Source organism: Ammospiza caudacuta, chromosome Z (assembly GCF_027887145.1).
Source record: "Ammospiza caudacuta isolate bAmmCau1 chromosome Z, bAmmCau1.pri, whole genome shotgun sequence".
Lineage (NCBI taxonomy): Eukaryota > Metazoa > Chordata > Aves > Passeriformes > Passerellidae > Ammospiza > Ammospiza caudacuta.
Window position 1 is genome coordinate 62,218,476 of NC_080632.1, and position 26,624 is coordinate 62,245,099.

The following is a 26,624-nucleotide window of genomic DNA, read 5'->3' on the forward strand; positions in this document are numbered from 1 at the left end:
TCACTGTTTTTTTCTTACTTTTATGTTGTTATCACACCCTCTTAACTCATTTCAGACTACCCCCACTCCCCCCACCCCATCTTTAGTTCAAGGAACATGGTGAAACAAGTATCTTCTGAAAGTGCTATACCTTATTTTCTGGGCCTCTGCAGAACACCCACACCTCTTTAGGTGCTGGTCCATTTCCTCTGTGGAATTTCTAGGCTCCAGTGGTATGTCTCTACAGTTTTTGAATCTTTAGACAGCAAGGGGTGGCTTTTTGAGATGCTGCGTTAACCCTTTCATTGGCTTGTCTTTTGATGTTTTAAGAATAAATGCAGTCAAAAATCAAAGGCTGATAGTGTACAGGAAGTTGCCTTCTTAAAGGGATACTGTTGGGCTTCTTCATCATAAAATTTAAAATTTATTTCTTATACCATCAGATAATATTTATCAGAAAACAATTAAATAAAACACGACACATAGATTTCCCGATTATGTTTTAAGCCATATCCCTTAGAAATAAAGATACTATAGTGACATTCTGGGATATGACTAGCTGACAGCAGAATTGTCAAAACTCAACAAAAAAATTTGGAGGGGAAATTCCTAAAACAAGAAAATTTTATTTCTTCTCTTTTTTCTTTTAAAGTGCATTTTGGAATTCCTCTTTGGTTCTCTATAACATGTACTATAACAATAATAGTTACTAAAAAGTTAACCTGACATTGTCCCACTTCATTAATTGCAAAATTAGAAAAAAATAATTCTCATTCAAGTAATAGGAACTTTTCTGTCAGGGAAAAGAGAAATCTTACATTTTACTGTAAGGCAACGAAAGGGTTTGCGCTTTACATGCATGCATATAGTTATTTAGGATATTAATATGTATGGTAAGCATCTTAGTGCTTACACTGAAGGCTAGCTAATGACTTTATAGGACAATAGAAATTAATTGTATGGTGGTGTTTCTTTTGTACACAAAACTCATATTTTCATGAAATGCAACATTTTGTTTATAATTTAAGTGAAGCTGAAATAAGTCTACCTCGGTTGGCTGAATACCTGTAGCAATGGCCCCCAAAATTTGAATATGGCCATGGTGGGTCTAAATATAAATACAGACATATGGAGGTTGAAATCTTTCTTCTTTATGCATAGTACTGATGGGGAGTGAATGGACAACACTGGATATCACAGGAACATTGTTGCTGATTATTTCATGGGAAAGAACAGTTCCCAGTCATAATGTTACCTCTAATAAATGTACCTTGAACTGAAATTGTAAACATTATTTCATTCACTATTGCTTCTTCATTTAATTGTCTTAGAAGACATTTACAGTATTGAATTGCAAAGTTGTAATGTTACAGCTGTATGTTGAAAACACTAGTGGACATGTTTTCCTCTTCTGAAATTCAACTTGATGAAACGCTGTTTATTGAGTTACCAAACTTGAATCACTTTAGAGGACTGAAATTTTTTTTTAGCCAGGATGTTTAAACACTTTTTAGTCTGTTAGTTAGTACTATGGATATGCATGGTTAGTGTATGATCAAGACTAACATAGAAAAGCAAAGTCCAATAAATTTTTAGATTTTTGGGTTCCTTTACTTACCTGTTCCAATATATGAAACTTCTAGTCTTTCAATACTGTTTTTAAATGCATAAAGGTAGGTGTATATCTGTCTCAGAAAGTAAGTGTATCTTGTATACCTCAAGATATAAAAATGCTAACAGTGGTTTTCCTTTGATATTAAAGACAACAGTTTATTTTCACAGAATACTGAAGATGATAGAACATGAATTCTGCAAATTTGTTTCGTGGAAGATACAGCATTTTTAGCTCTTTTCTGCTAACAAATAGCTATCCCTCCTTTCTTGCATGAATGAATTACCTATTTAGTCTTGTGCCAGGTATTAGAATGCTTAGGATAAATAACTACCTTTTCCTGACTTTTTTTTTTTTTTTTGTGATCTGCTAAATTTGTCTTAAAGGGAGATTATCTTTCATGAACTGATTTGGGAGTAGGGCACGGTTCTCATGTTGGAATAATTTATGTGTACACAGGTACTTCATGTGTACACAGGTACTTCATGTGTACACAGGACTTGTATCCCATGTATTGTATCTTTAGCTGGAAACTGGCTCATCTTGTTCCAACTCCTGTAATATTTCAAGTGGCTTATGCCTGCACGTGGTCATGTAAACTAAGCATTTTTTATCATGCATTAATGCAGTACCTTAAATTCTGTCTTATGTTTGGAAATCTCTTTTTTTATTATTTTTTTATTTTAGGTTTTGAACTGTATTCGATGGTGCCTTCTATTTGTCCTTTGGAAACTCTACACAATTCCTTGTCTCTGAAGCAGGTGGATGAATTTCTTGCTTCTGTTGCTGCTCCATCAAGGGAAAATCTACAGGAGACATGTACTGGTTATAGTTTGTAATTGCGTTAATTTTAAATTCTTAACTGTTGTTTAGTTAATCTCCGCAGTGTTTGCAGCTAGCAAGTAAATTTGTTAAAAAAAAGGATACTGCTTTTGAAGACAATGAAAATGTACATAAACTATAATTTTACATTTTGCAGTACCTTTTGTGGGTATGGACATATGTAATTCATTGAAGTAGCATCTCTGTTGGTGGAGGTAGTAAATTAAGGATTTAATGAAATCATAGTTTATTTCCTTTATTATTATATTGACTTCTCTGTACTGTCCACACTCAGCTGAATTACAGGTAATGCTTTTCAGGGAGCATGCAGTATTCCCAGCTTTATACTGTAATGTTGCATTGTCAGTAACCTCAGCAGAATAGTGTTGCATTTACACTTAAAACTTCATTATTTCCTGTTTCTTTCAGTATTACTTGGAGTTTCACCTGTAGAGTGCTTTACAATGACTTAGTTTTTAGCAGTTCATGCTGCATGTTTAAAGTTTAGGTGATCTGGAAAGGAAATACAGCTGAATTCTATCCATGTGCATGTTTCTGGGGAAGTGATTTCCCATTGTGATTCTAGTGCTGTGTCTTTGGAAATGGTTTAAGTTAGGTCAGATTTGCCACATCATAGGATGTGTCAGGTGATTGAAAATCATCCTTCCTAAGGAAGTGTCTAAAGACTTATTCTTTGATTAAGAAAGAAACTTGTACTGTTTCCTATCAAAGTACTGATACAATAGTATTCTACCTGTTTGGACTTATCCCTTTTTTCTACTACAGGATTTTTCAGTTTTTCCCTCACTATTTTATGTAGTTTAGATTTTAATCTAAAGCAGCTTATTTGATAGGGTATGCCCCCTATATTTGAGAAGGAGTATAAGCAATTTTAAGAAAATTGATGTAACTGAAAAAGAGCTCAGAGAGGTTTTTAAGTATATGAAAATTCTCAGCTACTTAAAATGTCTTTTTATACTGGTTAGGAATTTTGTGTGTCTTCAATATCAGTTGAGAATTGAGAGTATACAAGATGAAGAAATATTGAAAAACAAAATGTGTCATACTCCTTGCATATGGTTGTCACCTTTCTACCAAGGAGTGATTGGAAAATAGACTTGATACAATTAAAGTCATAGATGTTTAGTTCTCCTGCTTTTCTGTACTATTTAGAGGTTGTCTAGAGATTAATGCATTGTGTGCGCTTTTTATAGACATACTGGACTTAAAGCCTATTCAGGTGCAATCTTCCTAACCTATGAGAAATACCACAAATGCTTTTTGCCTTCTTCTGGCAAGGCATCTATTACTGAATTCTGCCTTAACAGCATGAGCTTGTTGTGTTGCTTTCTGTTGTAAAAAAGAGATTTTAAGATTTGTCTTTCATATTGTAAGGGTTTGACACTTGAGTCAAAAATTAGTAGCTGAGCAGCTGGTTGTATAAATGTGGTATCTGTTTTGCTGGATGGATACACAGTCCTGTGGCTGCAGTTTTTGACATCTGGTTTAGGTCAGAATACTTTTATTATTAATGATTTTTTTTTTCCCCCCATCATTTCAGCTACTCCAACTTACATGATGCCCCTTTCAGGAAGGAAAATTTCTTTAAATACATTTACCCCTGCAAAAATTCAACCAACTCCACTTGAAACTTTGCCTGAAAGGCTAGTGGTGGAGAAACTAACCTTATGTAAGTAAATTCTGTCAAAGGCAGAATGACTAACTTGATTATTTCCAGCAGTATAATTCTTCCTTATATATTACACGATTTCATAGGACAGCTTTTTCTTAACATTCCCTACATAAGTAGAATCATGTTGTGGGTCAGTGAGAATTCAATAGCATTGCACAAATAACTTTAACAGTAAAACTGTGTTAATAGTTACTTTCTCTTATCCTCTGAATTGTTTCATTTTCTATGGCCTGAAGTTCATGAGCTTTGGTTTTGAAGTATGACAGCTATCTGCAAGTAAGACAAATTTATTTCTTTAAATGGCTAAATTTCTAAGATGTTTTCTGAACACCTAATGTAGAGCTCTGTGACTCTGTTCTGACTAAAGCTGACAATAACATGATGATGCATTCAGTCATTAGTATGTTCAGTCTGAACTGTTGGCCTGCTACACTGTCTGCCCTTGGATGGTTGTGCTGTTTAGAGACCAAATTTCACTTGGATTTCTGATTTCATTAGATAGTCTCGCTTTCTTGTTTCTGTGCTAGATAACATGCATTTTTCTTGCGTTTCTGCTTTTTAGCATGGATATTAAGCATAAAATCTAATACATCTTTTCTCTCTATCTGTACAGCTACCATTGGATGTCCTGTTAATGTATCTAATATTAAACCATCTCTTGAAGAGGCCTCAGTAGATGCAGAACTTTGTGGTGAAACTCCTTCCGAGAAGAAATGATCAGATAAAACTGGAAACAACTTCTTAAACAGTTCTTTAGTGAGCATTCAAGCAAGTTATGGAGCTGTGAAAAGCCATTCACGTTTGCATCTGCAATTCATAGTGCACTTAAAAATCTTTATACATGGTTAACTAATGTGCACAGTATTTACATCAAGCATCTTTTCTCATTTTCTAAATATACTTATCAGTTTGATGAATGTCACAGCTTTTAATGGAAAAGCTGCACGTGAACCTTTTGTGTGTCTTCAAATATCTACTGTAAACATGTACAAAAACAAGATGGTATGTATTACAGTGGTTTTGTTATTGTCACTGTATTGAAAGCGTTGTCTGTTGTCATCATAAACTTCTATTTTCAGGAGTTTATAATCTCCCTGTGAATTTCTTCTGTGTGCTGAAACAGAACACGCATCTTGGCTTTTTTTTAAATGTAACTACATTTCCAAAGAGATGTCTTTTCCCTGGTTTGGAGATAAGCAGATATTTTCTGCATTTTAATTATATTATATTAAAATAGCTGCAATAATTAGGCATGATGGAGTGAGTTCATGTGTCAGCACTTTTGACTACTCTTTTTCTTTTTCCTGTGTTTACATCAGACCGGTAACATTCAAATCTACCTTCTTGTTTATTGTTTAGTACACATGCTTGTATACAGATACCTGTATATCATCCAGACATAAAACTGTCTTTTATATCTATAAACTATCTTTTATCAAAACCTTCTTTTGCTTACTAAAAAAGACAGTTTTATTTTCCTTGCCATGTGTTTCTAGAAAAAGGTGATACTAAAAAGCAGGTTTTGTAGAATGAGAAATGTTACAGCTGGTCTGTTGCTAGGTTTATTCTGAAAATTGTAAATATTCCTCCTATGATTTATTGTCATCCTTTCAGCACAGAGAGAGACTGTGGACTACCAGAACTCAGTGCGTACTGTTGCAAAATACTCAGGATTTGTCATGGCCTGGGAATTTTCATACCTCCCTCCTTCCAAGCTACTGGTTGACAGCAACTCTCAAAAAACCCCACAACAAACAAACCAAAAAACCACAATAAACAAACAAAAAAACAACCAACCAACCAAAACCCACAAAAATTTAAAAAAAAAAAAACCCAGAAAAAAACCCCACAAAACAAAAATAAGAAAAAAATAAACATTTTATGAGATGTAAGAGATGTAAGAAGCATTTCTAAATTGGTGGAACATGGAGTTATGGTGTTACTTAGAATAATTATCCAGTCTAAGCAATTTTTGTAATTTTTTTCTGAGGCATGAAAAATTACTGGGTTATCAGTACCCCAAATGAATGAAAATATAGAGCACTTCTTTAAGTTCAAGTGGCTGAGTAGTAAGAATGGACTTCATATCTACAAGTTAGGTTATTCCTTTCATGTTTAAGCTGCAGAAGACAGCTTATGAGTAAAATGTTTAAGTAGGGCTCTTACTTGTCTCCAGAGCCAGTGCGAGCTGCACTAGTTACATTCACTAGTTACTATTTACATTCATTTCATCACAGGGTCTTTTTTCAGTGTTTACCATATATGAAATGGCTTCAGCAGATGATTTCTAACAATGCTGATTCAATACCAAAAATATTAAGGGTTTCACAGCTATATACTTCAAGCATTTCATTTTTCGTAGGGTAATTATGTTATTTACAATGTTGGTCTTGCATACAACTGAATGTACCCTTGTTTACCATTTAAAAAGAAAACCTAAAAATTTAAGTATATGTATCATTCCAGTCAACCAAAGCTGTGGCATAACTTTTTTATGTGGTTCTAAATAAAATCAAGGTCACTGGCAACTTCTCTCTATTGTATTTTCTTTTAAAAGCACTGTGAAGTATAGTGAGTAGCTGAAAGGTCATCTCAGTGGAAAACAATCTACATGTATGCCAGTAATTTACAAATAAGCCAGAATTACTCTTGGTGGTAAGGATGTGGCATAAAAGAGATGATGGTATCATTTTATACTGAAATCACTCCTCAAAAAGATAAGCAGCAGTCATACATTCTGCAGTGCTTTGTCATTCTCCAGAATGATAAGATTAAATATAGGACCACTGTGAGTGCTCTTCTACTTGCTGTTGAGACCAACAACAGGACACAATGTGGACTGTTCAAGTTGGAACCTATTTTTAATTCCCTTTTTTATGCAATATCACTCTCTCACATTAAACTTTTTTAAACTATACATCCTATTCCAACCAGATTTGGCAGAGGTCAAAAAATATGTTTACAAAAAATCAGTGGTCAAAATATGACTGTGACTCCTAAAATATTATCACCCTGCAATGTAGTTTAAGTAATTATTTAGCTTAGCAGTTTTCAAAAATGAAGCATCATTACAAAACCACAAAAATACGTGTGAAAAATCCTAAAATTAATTTAAATCCTGTTTTATGTTTCTTTATTATAAGCCATAAATTTCAGTTATGTAATTATCCAAGCACGCAGAGGCTGTTAAGGGAAAGCAGATGTGTTTCCAAAGTTCTGTTTTGGAGTAATCCATATAAACAGGCCTAGGGAGGTATGCATACAAGAAATAATTATACATATTATCATAGTTCAAAAATAGTGATCATATATGGAACAACAGCATCAAAAACAGTTCAAAGGATAATGGCAGAAGACATGTATTCTTTTATTTTTCTTTCTAAATAATGGTTTTCATTTTACTTGCTTTTGTGAGGACAAATTTCATTGAGTATTTTTAAATGATAATTTTTTTATTCCCTCAGCCTTAAAAACAACCATCTTGTGCTCTGAAATACAGGAACTGGTTAGCACCAAAGCAGTCCAGAGTGTATTACTGTGAAAAAGAGATGTTGAATAAAAAAATAGGGCAAATATTTTATCTATAAAAAGAGAATGTGTGTGTGAATGGCATCAAATGTGTGTGTGGGCCTAGGAGGAGAAAAATGCACTAAATACAGAGAATATCTGCACCATAAAAGCTAGAAGCTAGTGTAGGAAAGACTTTACAAAGAAAGCTTAAATTCTGCATTGATACAAAACCAGTTCTAAAATGGACTTGCTTTAAAAAAATAAAACCAGACTTTATTGAAAAATTGTCACAGTACCACACAATGGATGAATATACTATATAGAAATAGACTTCTAATCCCAAGTTCTGAAAAATTAGAATTCACAGATCTCCATCCTGTTCAGTCGAAGAGATAAGTCACTGACAAGAAAACAAGATATTTGGGTGACATACATTTTGGAACAGATCCAGAATACTTTTAATATAATGGTGGTATCTTTGCTTCCAACAAAGCTTGTTTGGTCGGAATGCACCTGTCTTACCCAATCTCCTATTTCATCTCTCCAGAAGAAGGAATAAATGTTCCTTTCTTTAATAAAATTATTATTTGTTTACTAATACAAGTACTAAAAATTTGTGACTCTTTTAAGATCTGAGTATAAGTCCATTCAGACTTACTGTCTTATTTGTTTTCAGACTCTAAACAGCTTTTTCATTTTTCTTTTGGGTGAAGGCTGGGAATATACTTAAATTACTATATGTAATACTTCCATAAATTATTTTAAAAGGCTACTCTGGAAAGCATTTTGAACTCTATGAATTTAAACTACGTATGTAGACAATTTTAGAGAGCACTCACACAGAACATATAGAGTTACAAATACTGAAAAGCAGAAATGAAAATAAATTAGAAAATCCAACCAAGAGAATTCAAAAGACTGAGGTGACATTGGATTTGAAACAGAATAGAATAAAAAAATAACCTGGAGGTTCCTGTCTTTTCTAGCTTTGATATTAGTTGTGAAAAATGCCAATCACTTGTTTTTAAAATTTTAAAAGTTTAATAGTAATAAAATGGTTATAAAAATAGTAGTACAATTGGAGTAATAACAATTTGGAAAAATTGATTTAGGACAATATGAGACAATAAAAACAAAGAGTTACGGACGTCAGGATGCCTTTTTCTGGGCATCACGAGCCGTAAATGGGCACCTGTTAACAAAGGATTAACCCTTAAAAACAATAGTCTCTTGCATATTCATACACTTCATTCATGATGCATAAATGCCATTCAAACACAGGATTCTGTCTGGTCATCGTCAGCTTCTTCCTCCAAATCCTAACAGCACCTTCGAGGCGGGAAGAAGTCAATTTCTTCTGATAAGAAGGCAATAAATACTTTTTCTCTAAAAGATTCAGGCATCCTGTGGCTGCTATCTCGCTGCAAGTCCTTTCTTTAAAAAAAGTATCCTACATAGCATAGTTTCTATTTTAACATTTTTTATAACCTAAAACTATATTTAACACAGTACTTAAGAGAATTAATACAGCATTACTTTCTAACACAACACATATAATATTCATTTTAATATTTGCGAAAAGCCAATAATAAAACACATGCATTTCTCAGATAGTTACGAGTACTATCTGGAAGTTTTAGTACGAGGACTAAAACTATGTGCTGTTTTAGGTCACAAAAATTAAGAACAATGCTAAGGCACCTGAATACATCCAGAAGAAGACAACCAAGCAGGTAGAAGGGCTGGAAGGCCTATCCTGCGAGGAGTGGTGGGGTTTGGAGAGAAGGAGGCTGAGGGGCAACATCACTGCTGTGTTCAGTTGCCAGAGGAGGGGAAATGAGGAAGTATGTGCTGAGCATTAAGAAGCATTTTCTTTCTGAGAGGACAGTAAAACCCTGGCACAGGCTTTCTAGAGAGGTAGTTAATACCCTGAGCCTGTTGGTGCTCAAAAATAGGCATCTGGATAATGTCCTTTGTTGCAGTGTGGCAGGGTGGTAGAAATGCTGCAGCCTTCTTTGAAATATCTCCAGAAACTGCTCAGAGTAAGGCCAGAAGAAGCCATTTCAAGTCCATACACACACACGCCACAGATAGCTCAGCAGTGGAACAGGAAGAGTCTTTGTATGATATATTCCAGCGAGGGTTTGTTACATCCACCATGCCAAAAGAACCACAGACAAAAAAGAAAACTATGCGGTCTGCACGACTTAAGAATGGGGTCAGTGACCAATGACCTGAGGGCACAGGGGCGGGCAAAGGGCAGGGCAAAGGGCAGTAACCTGTAGCGGAAAAGAGAGATGAATAATTGGGGTGCAGTGTCAACTGGGCATTGAGGGAGGCAATCTAATGTAGATTGGCAGCAGTGCTGCAGAGCATCATGGGTTAAGTCCACTGTATCAGCCTAGATGGGGAAAACTCAGTCTTCCAAGGCAAGGCTTTGGGGATTTCCTTGAGGGGGAGGAGTCAGAGGATTCCACAGTTCTTCATAATGGGCTTTAAATTTGGTCAGCCCTAAAGCGGTCAGGCAGTTAAACCAGATGATCACTGTAGGTCACAACTCTTCTATTCTATTCACTGCCATACATTTTAAACTCAACATAGGCTATGCAATCAATCCAAAAGCAATAAGGTTAAACAAGGATCATAGGAACACACAGTAACTCAGGATGGAAATGGCTTCAGGAAGGCTGTGGTGCAATGTCTTGCTCAAATCAGGGTCATCTGTGGGACCAAACAATGTCACTTAATCCAGCTTGCACTTGAGAGCCTTGAAGAATGGAGACTACACCAACTCTGTGAGCAACCAGGTCCACTTTTAGACATGTCTTCATCACTTCTCTTGCTCTTTAACAATGCACAGTTTGATTTTGATAAACTTAGTTAACTTCAATAAACAGCCTACAGCAACATTGGCAAGTATTTTCTGTTGTCTCTCCCTATACATGCGCACACTAAGTGCAAATTTTTCTAAAGACGGGTCCAAAATTTCACTTCCCTTTCCCAATAACTTTTAGATCTCAAGGTGTAGGACAGAGTGTATCTTTTCACGTTAAATAGTTCTGTTTATAGTTTGAGATGCTCTGAATCACAGCTAGTACTAACTGCAGAGCTGCAAAATGCACAAGGTTCTAAACCCACCGCTTTTTCATATTCTTTCCTGTGTTTTTGTCCATTGGACAAAATTCACCTTGCTTAAATACCTGTTATTCCAGCTGAAATCAGCTTAATTAGGCAAAAAAGTAAATTTGGCCCAATAAGTAAATCAAGGGATGCTTTTTACACTTATTAAACTTTCTAAAGTTAAATTTTTTAACTGTTATATAAAAATTAAGAAGGTATTTTAATAAATGATGTGCTTTAAAATTTTTCTTTAGGTTTTGAGTTGATTTTCACTGTACCCACTGGTCTGCTGAGTTTTTAACTTAGCCAAATAATCTTCTAAGAAATTACTAAACTTTTTTATTTGGATGGAAAAGTTGCAAGTTATATGGCAACATGTAATATTTCTTTCTTTGTCTTTTAATATAAAAATACTCTTTCTGTGCCACCCACCTGCCACCACACCCCCCAATATAACGCTCTTCTGCCACATCAGCCATACCCTCCTCAGAGGTGCTTTTCTCTTTCCTGCCCCCTCTCAAATTAGTGCCTTGGTTTTTATCCTGTATGTAGTTCTGGATTTTCAGCAAAAATTGTGTTTTCAAAATAATGGCTACAATCCTTCAAAAGCAAAAGAAAAGTGAGTATTTAGTAAAAATGTTTGTCTCATCAGGCTTTGTGATTAAATCCATGTAAAGAGAGCCAAAGAAACACTATGGGTAAATATTCTATAAATTGCTCAGCTTTCAGCTGTTGAATTTAGTAACTTCACTAATGCTCAAAACACCATAGCAGTTTCCAATGTACAAACATGGAATACAGGAATAGCAAGAAAAATAAGCCTTTTGATAAAAGGACTCATGGGATAATAAATCAGGAAGCGCTTGAAGAGGATAGCAGAAATTGAGCTGTTTTCCATGTATTTTACCTTTAATACTGTGTTTACTTACAAATTGTCTTGTATCGTCCTTCTAATTGACAGTCATTGATGTGGAAGCTACTGATGAGCACAGTCTAAGATGTTGGTATTTCACGTTCTAGCCAGGATGATGCAGAGAAAATGGCTTGTAACAGTCTCTCTCTGTGTTGCAACAGGACTACAGAGTGTTAATTAGACCTTATATGGGAAAACAAAGGCCAAGTTTACTAAAGTATCTTTATTTTTCACGTAAAATCTTGGATGCCTTGATAAACATTGTGAAAAAGCAATGAAATACAGTAGTTTAACTTCAGAAAATCTTAACAGCATGATTGCATTGAAAACGCAAAATTTTGAAAATTATGGATTTAGGAAACTGTAGGCTCATTTTCAAATATTTGGTTTGGAATTTGAATACTAGCTTTAAGTCTTCAAGATTTTTCTTTCTTCTGGTGCCTAGGAATTTAAAAGTTTTGCACCATGTTAATTCTGTCAATGTGATAAATGTTAATAAATTTTACAGCTAATTAAATACTAAAATATCCTACTGCTGCCTGCCCTCTTCTCCTTGGAACTCCATTGCAGAGTCTGACTGAAAACTCATTTGACAGTGAGAGCAGGAAGTTGTTGGGAGGAAGTTTTTGGAAGAAAATTGTGATATACTAACTCACAAGATCTTACAGCCACATTTGTGCCTTGGGACAATATAGGAAGATGGGATTTCTCGCTCAGGCCAGTATTGCAGATGTCAACATGAACCAAAGGAGTTTGTGTACTGTGAGCAACATGGATCATCATGACACCCCGAACTACACTCCAGGTTCCTTTTCTTGGACTGCTGATTGACCAGATACACTCCACATGTTGTGTGCTAAATTTACAAATTTAGTTTTTAGAGTGCTTTTGTGATCTTGCAAACCCTATGACTCTTAATGGCTTGCAGAGCCTGTAATTAAAATTCTTTATAAAAACATTGGGGTTTATTTCTCTGTTGTTTATTCTAGCTGAAAATTCCAAGGAATACAAATTCCAGGAACATTTGGGTGCATAGTGGTTAGTCTGTGTGCATATGGAATGCCAACACCCTTCAGTGCAATTCAAGACCAGAGCACCTGCAACTTTCTTGGCAGGATTATTGGGACTAGAGGGAGAACAAAATGGGGCATTGGTATGGGGGTCATCGATGCCTTCCCAATCAGACTAATAAACTTTAGCTGTGTGTTTAAGAATGAGTCTTTAAAGACTCATTTTCAGAAACAAAATCTAGCTTAACTCCACACCTAGGGGTTTAAGAGCTGTGTGGTAGAGCTCATAACTATTATTAAAGGGGAAAACCAGGACTATGACATCAAGCTTTTTCTTCCCCTTTCCTTTTATTTCACTTGCAAAAGCCAAGTTAAGCAATTGTTTGCAAGGTTTGCTGCAGTAATAGCAGCTTTGCCTGTGCAGCAAAATGCAATAGGGAAATGATCTATTTGGTTGTTGGCAAAACCCATTACTAAAGGTTTGTTATCTAGTCGGCGTTCAAACTTCGTAGGCTGTTTGGAAATACTACGGAAGTGGGCGGTATGCTCGTGATGAGCCAGTCACCAAGAGATGGTTGCTTGATCCATTCTTACAGGTATATACGACGCAAGAATGGTATAGGAGACTAACGCTTATTAAACCACCCTGAGGACAGCTGAAAAACACCGAGGCTCACGCCGAGAAAGAAGGCGGCGCTCGGAATGGCCTGGATGTACTGCACGGAGCCGTCGCCACGCTCCGCCCTCAGCGCGGCGCCGGGCGGGCCCTGGGAACCGGAGCGCCCCGCGCGCCGCCCCCGGCAGCTGCTGTCGCGCGGACCCCGCGCACTGGGCCGCAGGTACGAGCGACCGGGAACTGAGGCCAGGCTCCGCGGCCTCCGGCCCTGCCCTCGGTTCCCGGAGCTGGGTGGGCCCAGGGAGGGGCCGTAGGGCGGGAGTCTTCTTGGGTAGGCGGTGGTGCCGCCAGCGGGGAGGGCCAGGGTGCCGTGCGGATCGCACCTCCCCAGGGCGCCGGCTCCTCTGCCCGCTCCCGACGGCCGTATGGCGCGCCGGCTGGGGGCCGGGTGAGCCGTGCCCGGGCAGCGCCAGGTCCCTTGGTGTGGGCAGCGGCCCTGCGCTCTTGCGGGCCCCGGAGCCCGCCCTGCGGCCCCGACTGCGGCGGGGCTGAGCCGGTAGCGGGGAGCAAGGCAGCCCGGCCGCCCTAGGAGAGCCGGATGCTTGGTGGTGATTCCCATGTGTATAGGGAACCCGGGGAGTTGCTATGCGGGGCCTGCAGGCTGCGCTGAGGCTGCTCCTGAGCGCTCTCCGTGCCACCCGATGGGTGACAGTCTAAGTAGTGCAAAAGCCCAGAACTTACTCTTTTGCAGTTATATCTAGTATTAGTGTAAGTATGCATTTAGTACGCATAAACGTCTCCTCAGTTGCAGTTTAAAGCACACTGGCAGCCCCATACTCAGACAAGTGATAAACGTGAATATGATCTTACTATTGAATCTGACAATGACAATGTGCACTAGGGCACAGCTTTCTGTGGGTAACTGTTGTATTAGTTTGTAATAAATTTTGTTTAGTGAAGAGTAGACAAGAGTTTTGTCTTAATATTTACTGTATGGCCTGTGAAGCTCACAGACTCTGCTTTGCACTCGAAGGTGTATTAAAGTGTTACTTCAGAGCATTAAACTTGCTAAGCTACTTTGGTTCATTAGCAGGCATGTTTTTCCAGTTCTGTCTCTGTACATTTACTGGAAAAGTGTTTTTGAACGCTGCAGTCCTGTTTTGAGTGGTATATAGAATGTAGGAAAACAATCTCAGATCTTAAGTCTCTGTATATATTACTTATATGCTGGTTTATATGTATTTTGCCTAGCATAAATGTATTCTTTATTACAAAGAAAAAGAGAAATTATGAACACTAACAAATGCTTCTTTTAAACATGTCTTTGTTACTGTATTTTCTAAAGTGGGCCAGGACATCATACATGTTTGCTTGTATAGCTGCATGCAGAAAGCTGCTTCTCCCATCACCCTCCTGCTGTTGGTATATTTTGAACCATATTCCGGCTAATGGGGTGTGCTTGCTTCAGTTGTCTCTTTTCTCCCTTGAGGAAGGGCATTTGTTGATAATGAAGATAGAGGAGCGTGGTTCTCACAGTGGCTTTGAAGCAGAGAGAAATGAGGCAGTGGCAGTGCAATCACTGAAATTAAGCTCTTGTGTAAGAGTACTGACGTTATAGTGTAGCTTTCTGTACATTCTTGTTTTTGATCAGCCTTATGCTGCTGGCTTGGCCACCAGCAATATTCAAATGAGGTATGATATTGCAAAGTCAGATGAATCAGAACTGAGTGTTCCAGGAGGCAGATTTCTCTTCACACTAGTTGTAAGTTTAATAGAAATGCACTGTGACTGCATGTACTGTTGGGCTTTCATTAATTGTTACTCTCTGCTTGCATTACTCTTGTTTTAAAGCAGCATTTAAGTAAGGGAAGGAGCATTTGAGAAGCAGACAAAAAACAGAACTTTAAAGCCTTTATGTACATTACTCTAGTGAGCTTGAGAAAGTGACCTTTATCAATGTGGATTGTATAAGTGAACATGAAACGGATGCTTTAAGTTTTGAGTTTCGTATTTTCCAAATTCTGTACTGCATTAGTATATAACTCTGACCTTCATATAAAGTGTTAGCAAATTCTCTTCACAGTTTAGTTAGACAAAATAATCCTTTTCCAACCTGAGAACCAAGGACACCATTGCAGCTTCAGGCCCAAAAAGTATTAACAATAGCAAATTGAGGAGAGCCAACTGGGAGGATTGTACTTTATTACCTGAAGCTGTAATAGGACAATTAACCCCAATATATAAATTGAACAAAACTTATAAAAATGTGAAACATTGTGACCAGTTACTCATTCTGGGTGTAGCCAGAGCCGGGCCCTTGTACTGCCCAAGGTATATCCTTTGAAGGCCTTTTTATTAAATACCTTCTTTATTCCTTTAACACTGTCTAGCCTCTGTTTCTAGGTAGCCTCTCAAGGCATCAAAACCTTTCCACCAAATATCTCAATATCTGCTGCAGATTGTAGCAAGGTAAGACATAGAACAAGTGACTTAAAGTGCTTCCATTAAAAAAACCTGAAAAACTAAATTGCATTGGTTGAATATATTTTTCATAATATTTATGAGTAGGTCTATTTTTAAAGTTTCCTTGCTTGAGTAGCTGTTCCTAGTCAAAAGCTGAATATGGTATGGTGTAGGCTGATCATTTCAAAATAATGTCACCAGAGCTGCACTGTAAGTATAACAGTAAGTATACAATACCACCCAACCTGAATTTCTTTTCTAACACAGAAACATTGGACACCCATAGTCTCTTTGGTTCTTAAAGAAAAGAAATCAGTATTTATTTAGTGAAAACTGGAATACTTCAAGCACTCTCCTTTTGTTTGTTTGTTTCTGTCTCTTATTTCTAAAAGGTGATTTAGGTTTTTTTGACAGCTCAGGTTGTTTGGTGTCTTCCCAAGTGGGCTAACCTGAAAGTAAGAACTACAAAAATTAAACTTAGATTTTAGTAGATGAAAAGATGGAAGATCAAAAATACAGAGAAGTAAAAATGAAATTATAAGGGAAACATTATTTTACATACTAATCCAATAAATAATAAAAATTATATGTGTTACAATATGCATCAGCTACTTTGCATGTATCTCATAGTTTCATTTTTTGATGAGTCAGCATAGTAAACAACCACCTTTATGCTGGCCAGGAGAATCATTTTACTGACCAAGTGAAGGGGAAGTGTTTGTCTGTGATTCAATCCAACAAGGGAGTCTCATTGTCCATGTGGAAGGCTCTAAATATTTTAGAGCACTTATGGTCTGTTAAACACTTCTGTCCAGTGTTGCGTGGCAGAGAGATGTTAAATGGCCTTCTTTCCCACCATTTTATTTCACTTCCCTGCTTGCTAAGTCTGCTCATACAAAATTCATTAGTCTGGTCAGACTTTACATTCCATGTGTCTCTTTTCTTTGTAAATCCTATGCTCTGGTCATACTGATCTGGTCTGAGGTAGTCAGTTGTGTTGCTAGCTGTAGCTTCTCGGTAGTGCACTTGCGACAGTCTTCAATTTTAAAAGGTAGTTTTCTGGATCATAATAGTTTTCTTTTTAAAACTTTTAGTAACAAGAATTTAAAAAACTGGTTCCTGCTACTTGGAGTAGGGGGATATTAGTAGAAATTGATGCAATCAGCTTTTCAGAAAAAACACTTTGTAAATTATTGCCTGGTATACTGGGTAGCTGAATGGCTTAATTTTTTGCCTGTTGACAAGAACAAACCCCCTCCCTCCAATACACACACACACACACACACACACACACACACACACACTTTACTAGTTGTTTCATAGGCTGTTGTTTTACATTACATTCTGAAGTTACTGCTCTGGCTTTATTAATTCAGTAATACCAATTCATGTTTTCTTAAGGTCTGTAGGATTATAGTGTATGTTTTATGCATAATTTTGTTTTCTTGCATGTAATTTTGAGGAAGTAAATCTGTGCTACACTTAGTTGTTACTCCATCTGAATGTTGTCTTATGTGGTGCAACAATTTCATGTTGCCCCCATTCTCTTGCTTAGAGGAGTATGGAATTTCTTGTAAGGAACAGCAAATGTTTTTTTTCCTTCAGACTGCAAAGGGAATGATGTAGACCTTATCTTTCACTCTTTACAAAGAGACAGTTGACGTAATTAAAGGTGTCCTGGCTTCACACATGCTGGGCTATTTCACTTACTCCTGATGTCTAACAGATAAACATTTTGTCTTTTAAGTGCATTTTTTATGTCAAGTAATGGCAGCACAGAGAAGGGAAAATGTCAAAACTGGCTTGATATCTCTATTCAGTATGTTTGACTCTTCTACAGATATCACCACTGCCATCTCCATTCTTGTTGCATTTTCTTGTTGCAATTACTATCATTTTATCAATGTGATGTATCTTAGTGATTCTTAACCAGAAGTTTTGCCTACAGGCTTGGCATCTAGGAGGAAGAATCAGTTCTGAAGAAGAAAACATTTACTGAATGGACAGAAATTTAATGCTTATCTAAATGGAAAAAAAATAGGCATGTTGTAAAATCACTTCAGATTCTAGCTGAGGAGATAAGAAACAGTAGAAATGCGAAATTACAGAGAACCAGATACTTTGTTAGGAGTAACTTACAGCAGTTCTAAAATAATGTGGACTTTCTACAAAGCATAAGTGTTATCAAGGGAAAACGCTCTTTATCTTTGGTTTTTTTTCAAATACTGAATAATTAAAGTTTGTTTTGTATAAGTCACATTTCTTTCCTCAGAAAGACAGTAAATAATGTATGTAACAGGAGAAATAACACTTTATTGGAGAAAAAAAAACTAACACAAGATTTTGAGTGCAATGGAGCACATGGCAAGAAGTCATTTCAACAATAAATTATTTACAGGGCATATATTGTGATATCAGACCCTAGTGTGTCATGCATATGTGTTTTTCATTTGTCCCATGTTATGAAAAGGATATGAATAATATCTGACAATTTTGTGGAAGATTCAATAACCAGAAAATACATATATTTGCAAAATGTGGGAATTTTGATGGTTTTACACAGAAAGAATTATCTCAAGAATATTAATGTATTCTTTGAGTTCATACAGTGATTTTAATAGTTAATCTAGTATTTATCTTCATTATTTCTCTGCTCTGTGTTTTAGACAATTTTCTTAGCGTTTATATAGATTGGGTCTGCTTACTTCACATACAGAGCTTGCTTTAAATACACGTGGAATTGATAAAATCTTGCAGAATCTCATTGAATTTTATTCTGAAGGCCATTCTAGTAGGTATTCGTCAAATTAATTTTGTTGGTAAGAATTAATGCTTTCCTACTTTCAGTTACTTTGCATATGTTTTTAATATGTGGACCAGCAGCAAAGGATATGCCATCTTGTTCTTAAGTCTCCTTGGTTAGACTAAATAATAATCATCAATTATAAATTTTCTTTAATTGGCATCATTCTGTCGTCATTCTGTTTGAGAGGCAAGAAGACAGGCCAGCAGTGATCTGAAGAAGTAACCTTTTTAAACTGAAATACTGTTTTTTGCAGTGTTATTACTGATGAGCTTGTACTTGTAAACAGCAGTGAACATAACAGAAGTTATCAAATGCTTTATAACAATAGAAATGTCCTAAAAATACTGTCAAAAAGTTTTAACTATCTGTTTATAGGTGATGGTACAGACGCTACTGTGAAGCTCATATTATTTTTTATTTTTTTAATAGGAGTTTTCTAAATAATGTCTTTATAGTTTTTTTTGGCTTTTTTTCCCAGATAAGGATACAAATCACTTTGAAGCCATATGGCAGCTTGAATAACTGGCTTAAAAGTCTTGGGAAGGAAGAGCTGAACACCTACATGCTGAGTTTTGGTCCTTTGCTTATGGAGCTGGCCAGTCATTCGTGTCACTGGCTAGCAGTCTCTAGCTCAGTCCCTTTAGTTTTTGATGTGTGTGGCACCAGTTTCTGATGCTGTTGCTTTCGAATGTTTGACAGATGTATTGGTTTTGATACTGTTCTTCACACTGCAGCACAGAATGGGAGTTCTGCAGTTTCAGAACCTCAAGTACTTAGGCTGGACCTTGCTGTCTTGAGGACTTTCTGCTCTGATTTTCCTTTGTACTGGTTTACAGTGAGGGTAGTTATTGTGCAGTGAACTGCTGACTCCTTCCCTTCTGCGTGGTTACTTTTCCAAGTTGATTGCTCTTGGTTACCAGAGCACATGCCCATGTTTCAAACATAATTTATTAACTTTAAAAGCTGTGTTCTGAGAAGAGCAGCCTTTGTGTTACTTTCAGATTTTGAACACCAAAAGTGCATGAAGATAATCTTCCTCCTTCCTCTTTAGGACACATACTGCTGTGACAAGTGATTTGTTTGTTCTGGGCTTGTTTGTTTATTTGTTTGTTTTGTTGGGTTTGCTGTTTATATGTGACTAGGTAATATGATTCATTTTCAACCTTGCAGTATGTCCATTTTATTTATACATTTTCTAGCATAATTTCAGTTTCTTTTAACAGAACAGACTGAGTCTTTCTGAAAGGTTCCAGGAGAGATTTCTAAACTGCAGGGTAAAACTTGGAAATTAAGAGCAAGAACAGATACTTGGGTTTCTAGCCTAAAATCACAGGGTAGCTGAAAATTGTAATGCAGAATTTCTGTGTGCTGTGCCTCCAGTAATTGTGGTTCCTGGTGGTACATAATTTCAACTTCAGAAATTGTCATTAATATCTTTGTCTCAGCAGCTGAAGCCTCATCAGATTTACTGTTTCACTGCTTGATATGGTGTTAAAGTAGGAAACAGCTGCTTCTGCTATTCTAAAACTGGTAATTGACTGCATAAATCTATATTGAATTCAATTAAATGTCATGGGAAGCATTATTTAGTTGTGTGGACTTTCTGCAGTGAAAAATTTGGGTGTCTGGTTTACTGCAGTATTTTAATTCTTTATTTGACTGTTTTACTTGTTTTGATTGATTCACAGAATTGTTAGGGGTGGAAGGGATTTCTGGAGACTGTTGCCTTCTGATGCAAGGCAAGGTGACCTGGTTCTGAGGAAACGGCACGGCCACCCAAAGTCTCCAGGGTTACTCGGGCCAAGAACACACGCAGGCACCAACGTGGTGGACGGTTCAAAGGCCTTTATTGTCCCGTCTTGTTGGGTTTTATACTCAGGAAGGTTTTTCTCTACAGTAAGGGGGTCTTACCTTACTGTAATTGGTTAATAAGGAGTTGAAAGTTACTAATGTTAGGGGGGTCTACATTCTTGGGTGATCCCTTATCACTAGGCATTAGGGGGAGAGGAATCCTGCTGCTTTCCGTGACATTGTGAGATCTTCCGAACGCCTGACCCTATCTACTACATCTCCCCCTCCTTTTTCACAAATGAACAAAGTAGTCATATACATAGGTACTGAGATGAGGCATGAGGTTGTTGACAAAGAAAGGGGTTTGGTAAACCTGGGTAGAAAATCTTGTGACTGGCAGTGTTCCCCGGTCGAATTCACAGCATTTGTTGCCGGCCTATGAACAGGATGTTGGGTCTGAACGAATGAGACTAGCTTGTTCAGCAGGCATGGTCCGAAGGTGACAGCTAAAAGTAGCATTGCCAATGGACCTATTAGGGTAGAAATTAGGGTGGTTAGCCATGGTGATTGATTGAACCAGGACTCGAACCAACCCTGCTGGGCTTCCCTGTCTTTCTGTCTCTAAGCCAGTCTGTTTCGGAGTTCCGCCATGGAGTCTCTCACGACTCCCATGTGGTCTGCATAGAAGCAGCACTCCTCCTTCAAGGCGGCACACAGGCCCCCTTGCTGCATGAACAGGAAGTCTAGTCCTCGCCTGTTCTGCAAGACCACTTCTGAGAGTGAGGAGACTGACTTCTCTAGAAAGGAGATGGATTTCTCGATCCTCTGCAGGTCCTCGTCAGTTGTTGCCTGCAGCTGTGACAGTCCTTGGTGCTGTGTCACTAAGGCTGAGACTCCTGTGGCCATTCCGGCTGCTCCTAGGCCCAGCAGCATTGCGATAGTTATACCTGTTACTATTTCTCTTTTGTGGAGCCGGCTGGGTTCCTCAAAAAGGTGGTACACTTCTTCATCTGCGTGGTACAGGACCCTAGGAACAATCAGAACTTGGACACAAAAGTCGTTAGATGTCAGTTTCTCGGCTGTTTAGGTGACCTGGAAAGGCCCGGGGTGGCCTTGGACAACCCGCGCTTCAAAGGACAAGAAGAGGCTCCAGATCTTTTCTCGGTCTTGGTGTTTATTAATTGTTTATCTAAAAGATTTTCTCTTGGCCCGACAGAGGTCTGCTCAGCAGCCAGCCATGAGCACACTGCGAGCCCCCGGGGCGGTCACCTATCTTTATACTCAAAGTTACGTATACAATATTTATCATTTTTCCCCAGTACCTTTTACCCTTATTAACCAGTGCACTTTTAGTAATAACCAATCCCAAAGTGCCAACATCACCACAGAAGATGGAGGCCAAGAAGAAGAAGAAGAAGAAGAAGAGGACACGCCCCAATTCCTCCATCTTACTTCTTTGGACCCCCCTGTACAGAAATCCTAAACCCTGTGTCTTACACTCTAATTAACTTCTCCCTTCACCATTTACCCCAGTGAAATCCTCCTATCCTCATACAGGTGTCGTCTCCTGTGTAGGATTAAAGTCCAGCCACCAGACACTTCTGGCAACATTCCAGGACCTCCGAGCCCCCCAAGGGTGGTCTCGGTCCCTCTGCACCTCAGTCCTGAGGTGCTGAGATCCCACATCTCCCCCTTCTGTTTGCACCAAGAAGACCTCTTTTGCCATCTGATTCATGGCATGTTTTAAACATGCAAATATGCATGGGACGACAAGTATGAGGACTAGGAGAACTATTAAGACATAGAACCTTACCCTTAAAATTCCTCTCCAAATGGGAGAGATGTCAAAGAATTCTACCAGCTGATCGATCCATGATCCTGTGATCTCGCCAAGCTTATTTATGCTATCCTTTATATTTTTAATACTTTCGTAAATTGACCTCGAATGATCTGAGAGATTCATGCAGCACATCTCTTCAAACTCTTCACACCCATGTCCATGAGCAAGCAATAGATAATCGATCGCCACTCTGTTTTGAAGAGTCGCCTGTCTTACACCATTGAAGTCTTTTAACATGTCATCCAATGCGACAGACACAGACCGCGCATGTTTGCTCAACCAACAACCCATGCGGTTGACTTGAGTCAAGGCTACCCCTGATGCTGTTTGAGGTGAGAAGATTGCTATAGCAATTCTCGCTGCCTTGTCCCAAGAAAATATTTCATCATTGCAATCTGCCGCATAATGTTGTATTGATCTTTTTCCTTTGTGTTTTCTCTCCCTTAACATGTTCAAATCGGGTGATAGCATTGAAATTTCCCCAATGCTGCATGGACCTCCCGTGGCATTAGCAGGAATGCCATGCCAAATTCTGTCCCCGCAAATTAAGAACAAACCCCGTGGCAATTGCACTGGGACTTGGACCGATCCTCTGGCAGTTTTCTCTGTATATTTACACCATGCTGATGCATTCTTATAGAATTCATGAATGGGAATCAAATCGATAGTTTTCGCCTTTGTGACCTTCGGAGCTTCAAACTGCATGCAGAGTTCCATTGTCATGGACCCAAAAATCTCCAATTCCTGAGGTTCTGTAGAAGCCACAGGAAGTAGATGTGTCCAAGCACACCACTCTTTCACAGGATCTTTAATGACCTGCAAAATGTTAACTGTGGAGTGCCCTGGAACTGGCCATTCGTCCACTGGCAATCCAACCATGCATGCTGAAAATGGTTTCCCTTGCCTCGAATGTGTCAGGCAAATACTATCTAAATTCGCTGCCTGAGCTGAAGTCTCCCATACATTTTGCCTTGGTTGACTAACAGGTAAATTTCCTCCATTGCTTACTGCAATGAATGAAAGAATGATGCACATAAGCATCATGAAACTCATTACTTCGCTTTTATGTGAATGCCCAAAGTCCTTAGTTTCTTTTTATTTCTCTTCCGAATTGCTCTTTCCAGTCTGAGTCTCGACTTCTGTCTGAGTACTCGTCTCTTTGTTTCTCGGATCAGCGTTCTCGTGTTCTCGTGTTCGGAATGGCTTCACGTGCCGTGCCGACACCCACTTCAGACCTCGATCTGTGGAGATACAAGCAAAACCCTTGCCCCAAGTGATTAGTTTGAAAGGACCCTCTATTTGTCCTGTCTCTGGGTTTCTGATCAAAACTAAAGGATTTTCCCTTAGCTTTGCCTGTGTGCTGTTTAAAAAATGTCTCACAATTGGTGGATTAGGTTCTGAGGATGAGCTATTTAGGAAATTCAACACATACAGTGCCTTATTTAATTTCATGTGAGGTGTTGCCTCTGGTTCACCCCTTCTCTGCCTGTCCAGAAGGGATTTCAGGGTGTGATGTGTTCTTTCAATGATTGCCTGACCTGTGGGTGAATGTGGAATACCAAACGTATGTCTGACACCCCACCTTTTCAGGAATCTGTCAAGCACCCTGCCTGTATACATTGGACCATTATCTGTTTTTATTTCCTGAGGCACACCTAATGCTGCGAATGCTTGCAGAAAATGTCGGCAAGCATGGTCTGCTGTTTCCCCTGCATGTGCTGAAGCAAAGACTGCACCTGAGAATGTATCTACAGAAACATGAACATTTTTGAGCCTCCCAAAAGATGGATATTTCGTGACATCAGCTTGCCACAACTGAAGACTTTGCAGCCCCCGCGGATTGATGGCTCCGGTAGAAGAAGGTGGCTGCACAAGCTGACAGTCTGGACAAGCACTAATGATCTCCCTCGCCTGACTCTTTGTGAGACAAAAGGACTCCATTAGCGCTTGCGCATTCTGATGAAAGAACGCATGACTTAATCTTGCCTGCTCAAAAATGTCCGGCAGTGTTTGCGAAATGGGCATTGTCAACCTGTCCACCCGAGCATTCCCTTCCGCTAAAAATCCCGGAAGTGTTGTGTGCGCTCTAATGTGTGTGATAAAATACTCTCTTTCCCTGCTCTCTAGCAGTGTTTTCAAGCTTGTCAGATATGAGTATAAAACCTCATTACTGACTTCTTTCAAGAGCGAACCTTCCAATCTCTTGACCACACCCGCAATATATGCGGAATCTGTCACCAGATTGAGAGGTTGCTCGAACAACTGAAATGCTCAGACAACGGCTGCCAACTCCACAATTTGTGGAGAGCCCTGAACCATCCTCACGTCAGATTCCCAATCCCCTGTCGTTGAGTCTCTCCACGTGATCACTGACTTGTGTGTCTTCCCTGAGCCATCCGTGAACACTGTGATCCCATCCAAAGGTTCTTCACTTATTCTTGGTTTTGCTCTGTAGCATATTTGCGATTGCAGTATTCTATGTTGTGGAAAGTGGACTGTGCAAGTTCCTGGGAACGCTAACAACGCGATTAACAGGTCTTTCGATTGTTGCATTGCCCAATTGAAATCGTCTCGCTTCAAAGGTAATCTGATGACTGAGAATTCTCTTCCTGCCATTGTCAGCAACCTTGTTCTCGCCTTTATGATGATTTGTGCTGTCATCTCTAAATCTGTGAGAATTGTTTTTGCGGGCCTGTGTGGTAGGAAAATCCACTCTATGATTATCAAAGAGTCCTTTTGTGATTCGTCCCATTGGAAGATCAAACCATGGAACTGTGTTCTCTTCCCCAGCACTGCCAACTGAAAAGGCAATGTTGGAACAAATTGATGTGCCTGCCTTTTCTGTATCGCGTCCGTGACTTTCTCCAACTCCTTTTTCGCTTCTGGCGTGAGCGTCCTGGGAGACCGAATGTCTGTGTCTCCTCTCAAAAGATCGAGCAACGCTGGGATGTCGCCGTTAGTGATTCCCAAAACTGGCCTCATCCAGTTGATTTCTCCCAAAAGCTGTTGCAAATCATGCAAATTGCTGATCTTGGTGCTGATCTCCATTTTTTGAGGTTTTATTGTTCTCTCTGAAATTTTCCACCCTAGATATTTCCAAGGTGCAACCTCTTGAATCTTCAAAATGCTGATTTCCAGACCTGCCTTTTGCACCTCTGCAATCACACAGTCACGAGCTTCTTGCAGCTCCTGTCGTGTTGATGCTGCAATGAGCAAATCATCCATGTAATGAATGATCTTCACCTTCGAAAATTTCTTCCGTGCTGGTGCCAAAGCTCGTGCCACGTACCATTGACAGATCGTTGGAGAATTTTTGAGGCCTTGTGGAAGAACGACCCAATGGTACCGCTGCAGAGGCCTTTCCTTGTTGACGCTCGGAACTGAAAAGGCAAATCTCGGAGCATCATCTGGATGGAGTGGAATACTGAAAAAACAATCCTTGAGGTCAATGACCACAAGCTGCCAATCTCTGGGAATCATTGAGACAGACGGAAGTCCCAACTGAAGCGGTCCCATGTCTTCTATGACTTCGTTGATCTTCCTGAGATCATGTAACAACCTCCATTTGCCCGATAGTTTTTTCTTGATGACAAACACTGGAGAATTCCAAGGGCTGTCTGTTGGCTTGATGTGTCCCTTCCGCAATTGTTCTTGGACCAGGTCTTTTAAAGCACTCAATTTTCTCCGCTCAAGGGGCCACTGATCCACCCAAACTGGATCATCTGTTTTCCATGTCAGCTTCAATGTGGCGAGTGCCGCAGTGACCCCTATTAAAAATCCACTTCAATCTTCGCGCCCCATTGTGCCAAAAGGTCCCGACCCCAGACTGTGATCGGCTTTTGGACGACAAAAGGACGAATGATCGCCGTCTTGTCTCCTGGTCCCATGACAACGACAGAATTCTCGCTTTGCAGACACAGAGATGCTCCCCCTATGCCTGAGAGAGAACTCAATGGCGCAACCAAGCTCCAACTGCATGGCCAAAAGATGTACGATATTACCGTCACATCCGCCCCTGTGTCGAGCATACCTCTGATCACTATTGTCCTGTCCCCACATGTCAATTGGCATGTGAGCGTGGGTCGGTCTCGACCTATGTGTTTCACCCATGTTGTATGTACTTCAACATGTTCTTTCATAGGGAAACCTTCTTTGTCGAAGACTGACATGACCTCTCCAACTGCGTGTGGCAGCAATGCGAAAGCTCTCGCAACCACAGTATTTTCCGGTACAGTCAATGGTGGACGAAGCGCTCTTGCCAAAACTGTTAATTCTGTATTTTTGTCCGCTGAGACAACTGTTGGATAAACAATGAGTCCAAGAATACTGCACTTATCTTGTCCCACTATCAAGAAATCTTGTTTTTTGTATGAGTCCCCCTGGATACCCGTTGGTATCTCCGCATGACTTTCATCTAGAAAGCGTACTAGTTTTGAAGCTGCCAATGCA

At 39.0% G+C, this 26,624-nt stretch overlaps 2 protein-coding genes across 2 annotated transcripts in view; both read left to right on the forward strand.

Moving 5' to 3' along the window:
• Nucleotides 1-6,623, forward strand: part of PPIP5K2 (diphosphoinositol pentakisphosphate kinase 2) — a 46,722-nt gene extending 40,099 nt beyond the window's left edge. The window contains exons 29-31 of the mRNA XM_058823250.1: nucleotides 2,279-2,410; nucleotides 3,975-4,103; nucleotides 4,720-6,623. Of these exons, the coding sequence (XP_058679233.1) occupies nucleotides 2,279-2,410; nucleotides 3,975-4,103; nucleotides 4,720-4,823 (365 nt within the window). The 3' untranslated portion in view covers nucleotides 4,824-6,623. The remainder of the gene's footprint in view (nucleotides 1-2,278; nucleotides 2,411-3,974; nucleotides 4,104-4,719) is intronic.
• A 6,738-nt stretch (nucleotides 6,624-13,361) lies between these two features.
• The window catches only part of MACIR (macrophage immunometabolism regulator), a 33,298-nt gene continuing 20,035 nt past the window's right edge, over nucleotides 13,362-26,624 (forward strand). The window contains exons 1-2 of the mRNA XM_058824251.1: nucleotides 13,362-13,494; nucleotides 16,153-16,157. Of these exons, the coding sequence (XP_058680234.1) occupies nucleotides 13,362-13,494; nucleotides 16,153-16,157 (138 nt within the window). The remainder of the gene's footprint in view (nucleotides 13,495-16,152; nucleotides 16,158-26,624) is intronic.